Source organism: Danio rerio, chromosome 23 (genome assembly GCF_052040795.2).
Source record: "Danio rerio strain M-AB ecotype USA chromosome 23, GRCz13ab, whole genome shotgun sequence".
Taxonomy (NCBI): Eukaryota; Metazoa; Chordata; class Actinopteri; order Cypriniformes; family Danionidae; genus Danio; species Danio rerio.
This window is the reverse complement of record NC_141043.1, coordinates 24,702,553-24,710,577: the sequence shown is the minus strand read 5'-3', so window position 1 is coordinate 24,710,577 and position 8,025 is coordinate 24,702,553. Positions and strand designations below refer to the sequence as shown.

The 8,025-nt window shown below is 35.8% G+C and overlaps 1 protein-coding gene across 46 annotated transcripts in view; it reads right to left on the bottom strand.

The window, feature by feature from the left end:
• Positions 1 to 8,025, bottom strand: part of arhgef10lb (Rho guanine nucleotide exchange factor 10 like b) — a 101,255-nt gene continuing 93,230 nt past the window's right edge. For all 46 annotated transcript variants that reach the window (XM_087307076.1, XM_087307087.1, XM_087307056.1 and 43 more), the window contains 3 exons: positions 5,961 to 6,132; positions 4,161 to 4,286; positions 1 to 4,075 (listed from right to left, as the gene is read on the bottom strand). In XM_087307076.1, coding sequence (XP_087163202.1) covers positions 3,537 to 4,075; positions 4,161 to 4,286; positions 5,961 to 6,132 — 837 coding nt within the window. In that variant the 3' untranslated portion in view covers positions 1 to 3,536. The remainder of the gene's footprint in view (positions 4,076 to 4,160; positions 4,287 to 5,960; positions 6,133 to 8,025) is intronic.

Sequence of the window (8,025 nt, the reverse complement as noted above, 5' to 3'; positions counted from 1 at the left end):
TCACAGTAAATATGATTTATTTTTTAACAAAGTGACACTGCGAACAATGAGAACTGCCAGAAACAAGTACCTGTGTTTTTCCCTAGCACATTTCACACTAAAATAACATTAAAACACATTTAAATAAACTGACTCCCAATGTTCTACTGCCTTACTTTTCTGTGCGCACCACTTTTCTGATGGTGCTGCATAAAAAAAAGAAGTTTTATCATTTAAAGAAAGAATTGGGTCACATTCAATACTCTGATACATAGTAAGGATTACATTGTGTTACTTCTGGGAGAAAAAAATGAAGTAAAAAAGATGACAGTACTTACCCTGATTCCTCACATGCAGATGAGATGTAGTAAAATGCAATCACTTGATGCTGTCAGTCATTTTGTGATCATCTTTTTAGTGGTGTGATTATTTTATATTTAGTTGTGCGCTGCATTTTTACAACCTACAAAGTACATACTTTTTTATTACGAGAGATGAATGTTGAACAATACATTTTTATTCACTTCAATGAATATTCCAGCTCCCCCGACAGCATTAGTGGCATTATGTCAGTTATACAACCTATAATTCTGTACACAGCTGGGAAAGTAAGTATTGAACACGTCACCATTTTTCTTAGAAAACATATTTCTAAAGGTGCTGTTGACTAGAAATTTCCCCCCTGATGTTGATAACAACCAAAGAAATCCATATATGCAAGGATAACAAATCTAATAAGTTTACAAATGAAGTTATGTGTAATGAAATGACGCAGAGATAAAGTAATGAACACATGAAGAAAGGAAGGTGTAGAAAGGCAGTGAATGCCCAGACAGTCGCTAAAATCTCTCAGTAGTTAATCAGCAACCCTCTGCTCATCATCATAGTAAATGAATATTAGCTGCTTCAGTACAACATCTACATTATTAGGATGATGACGATGAAATCAGGGTGGCCAAGGAAACTAATAAAACGTAAAAATGGTTTCAGAGAAAGAAAAATTCAAGCTGTAGAATGGCTCAGCCAATCACCTGACTTGAGTCCAATATAAAATACAAAATAAGATCAGATTTGTAGGATGAGACCCAGAGAACCATCAAGATTTTTACACGTGAAAAACTCACACGTGAGCAATTCATGTGACTTCATTCTCCATATGAGAGGCGTCTTTAAGCTACCATCACCAACAAAAAGCCTGTTATAAGTATTAAATACGTTTCAGTACTTCAGTATTTTCTCCTTGTGTCATTTCATTGGTTTTACAAGTACCAATTTTTTTTCCACATTTATTTGTTTTTGTTTTATTTTTTTCTTTGTATTGGTTGGGTTTTACCAAAATCAGGTTCAATTCCATGTCAACAGGTGACGTGTTCAATACTTATTTGCTGAGGCGTTTTCAATGGAAGTGAAAGAAGGCAATTTGAGAAAGAGCTTTAAGAAGCGTATCGTTTTATAAAAGCACTTTCTGTTAAGTGTACTATTTGACCTTTAAATCCATTTAAATCATAAATACTTTTATTTTAAGGTTGTAAGTTCTTGCCTAATGAGAATAAAAATCAGCTTCTTGTAGATGAAATGGTAATAATATGATTTTGCATGATTATCAGATCATAAAGATTTCATTGCTTATATATATACATAATCTGAATCACACGTAACTGTCACCCTTTGACGTGTGCAGCTCAGGGTGTGTTTTCAGTGTGTTGTTTAATAATGTGATAAACTGAACGGCTGAGTATGATTTATAAGTTATCAGCAAAAAAGAATCATGTCAAAAAACACTTGCTGGTTGTATTCCACTAAATAAGTTCTAAAGTGTACATCTGGATGCAAAAACCAAACATATTGTTATAAGCCCTCTTGTGAAATAGTTTACTAATTTCTTTTATCTTTGCCATGATGACAGTGCATAATATTTTTCTGGTTATTTTGCAAGATGCTAGTATTCAGCTTAAGGTGGAATTTAAAGGCTTAACTATGTTAAGTAGGTTAACTAGGCAAGTCGTTGGATAACAATGGTTTATTCTGTCTCAAAATAAAATATTTTCTTAACAACGCTAATAATATTGACCTTAAAAAATGATTTTAAAAGTTTTAAAATCTCTTTTTTTCATCTAAACTAAAATAAATAAGGCTTTCTCCAGAAATAAAATATATATAATGAGATATATTTGAAAAAGAATTATAAAATTCATAGGAGGGCTAATAATCACACCTTCAACATTGTATACATGTTGTCCCATTATCAGTAGCAGTCAAATATTATGCTACAAAAAGCAAACTTTATTTAAACTTATCTAAAACTTAGCAAATGACCATAAAATAAGCATGATAATCAATGGCTTGCCATGCGTTAAAGAACTTCAAGTAGGGTTTATTTATAAACTATTTTCGAGAGGACCACATGCTTATGATTGCTTGCAGCCGGCCTCGCATTATTCAATTCATGATTCACCAATCAGACGATTCCTAAGCCACTATAAATACCCCAAGTTCCATATAACAGTCATCTTTGTTTTGAAGAATACACCTTTAAACCCCTACTTCTCCTCCTTTCCTAGATGGGTGGCACGGTGGCCCAGTGGTTAGAACTTTTGCCTCACAGCAAGAACGTCACTGGTTCTAGTCTTTACCAAGCCAGCCGACGTTTCTGTGCGTAGTTTACACATTCTCCCGTGCTCACGTGGGTTTTTCCCGGGTTCTCCGGTTTCCTGCCACTGTCAAAAAACATGCAACTTAAGTTAATTGACTAGTCCAAATCGGCACCATAGACATGCTCCTAGTAAGTAGTTATCTCTTAAGAGCAATCACTATCTGTTCATTGGTTACAGGGGAGTTCTCAAGATCTACCTGAGCTTAAACTCCCCTCTCGCCTTGCAATCAGGAGGGAGCCACGGACTCGAGGATCTTATGAGCTCAGGGCTCTCTCCCGGGACAGCATGCCAAACGAGCTTTATAATCAATCATCAGCTAAGTGTGAACTCTTGAAATGCACTTCACGGAGGTTCTTTGCCTCCACATTGTGCACTTAAAATCCTTCAATGCACTGCAAGCAATTGACTATCCCCTACAGTGCATATATAAAATCTAAGTTAGACTACTATTGTGGCTTGGGCTTAGTTAAGAAGATATATTATGTCAAATCAGCACTTTAAAAACGTCAAATTTGGGGTAATATTTAAACGCAGTCAATATTTGCTTGACTAGACAAAAATAATATTTATATTATCAATAGTTTAATTTCTTTAAAAGTAAAATTAAAAGTGAAATTTAGCGAATGAAATGTTCCTCAGAGAGGTAGACTGTGCAAGCTTTATGAGTGCTGATTCCAGATTGGCTCCATTCACTTCCATTATAAAGGCCTCGCTAGAGCTACTATTTCTGAGAATAAAATTATACCACAGCCATAGCTTAACGTTCACTGATCCGGGGGAATATTCCTTCAAAACCTTCTGGAGGAGAACGTGGAATGAATAATCCACATAAGCCACACAAATACAGGCTTAGAGTGTGTGTTTGTCCTTCAGTGATCCAGCAATCCTCCACACACTCCTGCCTCAAACTGTAATGGGCAGCTGCCAGACCATCAGCGTATTTTCACTGGACTCTGCCGAGTGTGAGGAATTAGCTAAGCGACGGAACCCTTTTCCACCGGATATAACCGCAGCAGAGGTCACCTTCTCCCGACGTCCCGCTTCCTTAGATGTTGTCCCAGGCCCTCGGACCCAAACCTCAGGATCATCGCTTAGCTCATAGATGGAGCCATCCTCCAGGCTGTGCTCCACAGTGTGCTGGGCTGAGTCTGGTGTTTCTTCAGGCTGCGCCGTCAGGACTTTTCCTGGGAGTCTGGAGGTGGAGCGAAGGTGGTATTGCAGAAGGACGCCTTTGCTTTTGGCTTCTCCTTGAGAAGTGGCGTCCGCCTGCTGGAGCGACTCCTCAGAGGAATTTGTCGCCTCCTTTTCATCACCTCCGCTATTTGAATCCACATTGTCCGTTGCAGAGTCACGCTTGAGGAAATCTTGGGGTAAAACACTGGAAGTGGCCAATAGGAATTCGACAGGGCCATTGTGAGCGTTGAGTGAGGTCATTCCTTTTCCTGATGGGGAAAGAGGGAGGGGTTGTGTTTGTCAATATGAAGGAGGATTAGATGTAATGGCTTGTTTGTTTGAATTGCGTCTCACCTGTTATTTTTGGGATGCCCTCCAGTCTGGGTACTGGCAAGGTGACAATAATACCCTGAGCTGTGCCAACCCAAAGCAGACCCTGGCAGATGAGGAGGCTGCTTACACACAGGTTGGGCTTTTGAGCTGAGAACAGAATATGATATCTTGTCATTTTTTATATTCTTATTGTTATTTTTCTGTATGTGTGTGCGTGTGACCCAAGAAAATATATAATAAATTGTCACTTTTATTTCATATTTGTTTTTGTTTTTTTAATATTGTTTACATTTTTGTCATTATCAATTTATTTAATATTGTTTTATTTTTATTGTCTATTTTCAGTTTTTAATTTTTTTTTAAAATTAAATTTCATTTATTAATTTTCTTTTTTTCTTCTCATTCATTCATTCATTCATTTTCTTAATCCCTTTATTAATCCGGGGTCGCCACAGCGGAATGAACCGCCAACTTATCCAGCACATGTTTTACATAGCGGATGCCCTTTCAGCTGCAACACTTCTCTGGGAAACATCCATACACACTCATTCACAGACATACACTACGGACAATTTAGTGTACCCAGTTCACCTGTACCGCATGTCTTTGGACTGTGGGGGAAACCGAAGCACCGGGAGGAAACCCACGCGATCTCAGGGAGAACATGCAAACTCCACACAGAAACGCCAATTGACCCAGCCGAGGCTCTAACCAGTGACCTTCTTGCCTGTGAGGCAACAGCACTACCTACTGCACCACCGCGTCACTTAAATTTTATTCAGTTTTTTCTTTAATAATTCTTTTTTTTTGTATTTTGCATGCAGCTCCCAGTTTTACAGAGAGTTCACTTTACATTTTTTATATAAGAAAATGATAATTTGTCACATTTATTTTTAAATCATATATATTTTTATTGATTTAATTAAATTTATCGCATTCTTATTTAATTAAAGATATATTTTATTGCATTTTTATTTGGCAGCTTCTTGTCAGTCTAAGGTCACATTTTTTTACTATTTGGGATGTAATTAGCTTCATATTTTGTTTATAACTTTTGTTTATATAAAATTGTTTATTACATTGTTTAATATATAGTTTAAGTCACAATTTTAGTCCTCCTGTGAATTTTATTTCTTTACTTTTCTTTTTCTTTTCTTTTCTGTTTTTAAGCAAGGAAATTTTCATAGTGTGTCTGATAATATTTTTTCTTCTGCAGAAAGTCTTATTTGGTCTACAATATTTGGTCTTTAGTCTTATTTTGACTACAATAAAAGGTGTTTTAATAAATTAAAAAAAACTTTTTAAGGTCAATATTCTTAGCTCTCTTGAGCAATATTTGGTAACACTTCATTGTTACACAATAACCTAATCACCCTAACATGCCTAGTTAACCTAACGAACCTAGTTTTTAATTGCACTTTAAGCTGAATACTAGTATCTTATAAAATATCTAGTAAAATATTATGTACTGTCATTTTGGCAAAGATTCAATAAATGAGTTATTAGTAATTAGATATTAAAACTATTATGTTTACTAAATGTGTTAAAAAATCTTTCTCTTTAAAATATACAGGGGAGCTAATAATACTGACTTCAACTGTATATTGTTACTTCTTTATCTTGTTAATAATTATTTTAAGAATTTTATTTCACTTTTTAAATGAAATCAAATGTAATCATGTCAGTATTTTGTTCTGCCAGAAGCTTGTTCAGTTTTAGACAGTGAATCTACTTGACTCGTGTGCCCCCTTTTATGGCCTGAGTGCAAAACCATTAAACTACGGAAATAACATCCTAGCCATAATCACATGTTGGACTTGCCAGAGCTGAAATATGCAGAGGGTGTTGAAATGTTGATCTCCTGGAGGTGTTCCAGTGTTTCAGTGTGAAACAGACGTAGGGATGATCCCTCTGAAAATGCCATCCACACCCCTCCTCCAGCACGCACCATGTGGGTCACACTAACCATAGGGTCTGGATGAACTTCAAAACTCTGAGAATCATAAAAGATACAAAATCATCATGAAAACGCAGAAAAACAAGAAAGAGCAAGAGGAATTGTAGATTTAGAAGGAAAGGAGGAAAAAACATCAAAGTTTAAGCCAACTCCGTGGACTGTAGTGCTCAAAGTAGGTTTAATTCACAGTCAGAGAACATTCTGCCTAATTAAAGTCTGTTTGGGCATGAGAGGATAGACACTTTACTGCACAGTGCAGAATGGCAATGTTTCCTTTCTAAGTTTAATGTGTAAATAGTCCACTTAAACCCACTAGAAATGAATAGGAACTAGTTGATTTAATTCATAGCCCCAGTAATATGAGAAAAAAGAGCTTATAATTACAATATGCATGAATATATGTGTATGTGTATGGGCGTCATGGTGGCACAGTGAGTTGCATGATCGCCGCACAGCAAGAAGGTCGGTAGTTCGAGCCTTAGCTGGGTCAGTTTCCGGTTTCCCCCACAGTCCAAAGACATGCGGTACAGGTGAATTAGGTAAGCTAAATTGTCCATAGTGTATCAGCTATGGACAGCTGATTTGAATGTTATCACTCGAATTAATGAGCATTATCAGTGGTTATCATCTGATAGACATAGGCCAGTAGGAGCCTTCTGTGCATACTAATAGGTTCAGAAGGCTGTTATCATCCATCCACATAGTTAATCATCTATAGATCAGATATGGCTGCGGCCGGGAGTTAATGAAAATTATTTATTTTTTAAATATTATTAATTATTATTAAATTTCCCATAATTGTATTTTATTAATGTCTACCCCTACCCAACCCTAAACCCAACTGTAACAGTAATGTGGAAACACATCTGGATCTGGAGTTTTCTCTATTAGTATAGCTGGTTAACCATGCGGATGGATGATAACAGCCTTCTGAGCCTACCAAACATTCCTATTTTGATATGCCTACTTATTAAAATATATGTAATAATTAATAATCATATTGTGTTATGCTCTAAAAATGCTGGGTTGCAGTAACCCAGCATTGGATCAAATATAGACAAACTAAAGCTTTTGTTCATTTTTTTTTTTTTAATTAAATTTAAATGACAATTGTTTTTTTTACCCAATGGTTGAATTTGCCCATATTTGACCCATATTGGGTTACAACTACCCAGAATTTTTAGAATGTATATTTAAATAATTGAAACTTGACATAAATATGTCTGACACAATTTTTGTTATAAATGAATAAACTATTAAAACCAGGGAGGATACTTTATAAAGCATAATGTAGTAAAAATGAATAATAATCAATATTTTGTGCTTAGAAGAGATACAATTATATATATATATATATATATATATATATATATATATATATATATATATATATATATATGTATATATGTGTGTGTGTGTGTGTGTGTGTGTGTGTGTGTGTGTGTGTGTGTGTGTGTAATATAAAAGCTGTGTGCCATTTTACTTTCATATACATCACTTTCATATACATCTGTTAATATTCAATTAATATTTAATTGAAAAGCCACAATAATTAACATCCCTCATTGTTTTCTACACATATAAATTCAGTGTACCTGTAGGAGCAATCTCCAGCAGCTAAATACTGACAAACACATTCTGTAAAGATGCAAAGAACTACTGACTCGCAAATGTAAACAGGCTGACAAGTCCATATGCGCACCCACATCTTATCTTCCGGTTGAACTGAACTTGCAACTTCCCGAGCTGAATTTAATCCTGATATTAAGCATCAGGAAGGCAGAGGGAGGGTGCGTTCCTTGCGGCAAAATAGAGAGGTTGGCTCAGCTGTCAGAAGTGATCAAAGGAGAGCACCCTAACATGCTGTTGGGCTTCTACAGGGAGGATACCTTTTATGTGTGGCTTAAGATGCTCTCTCATAATGCATCA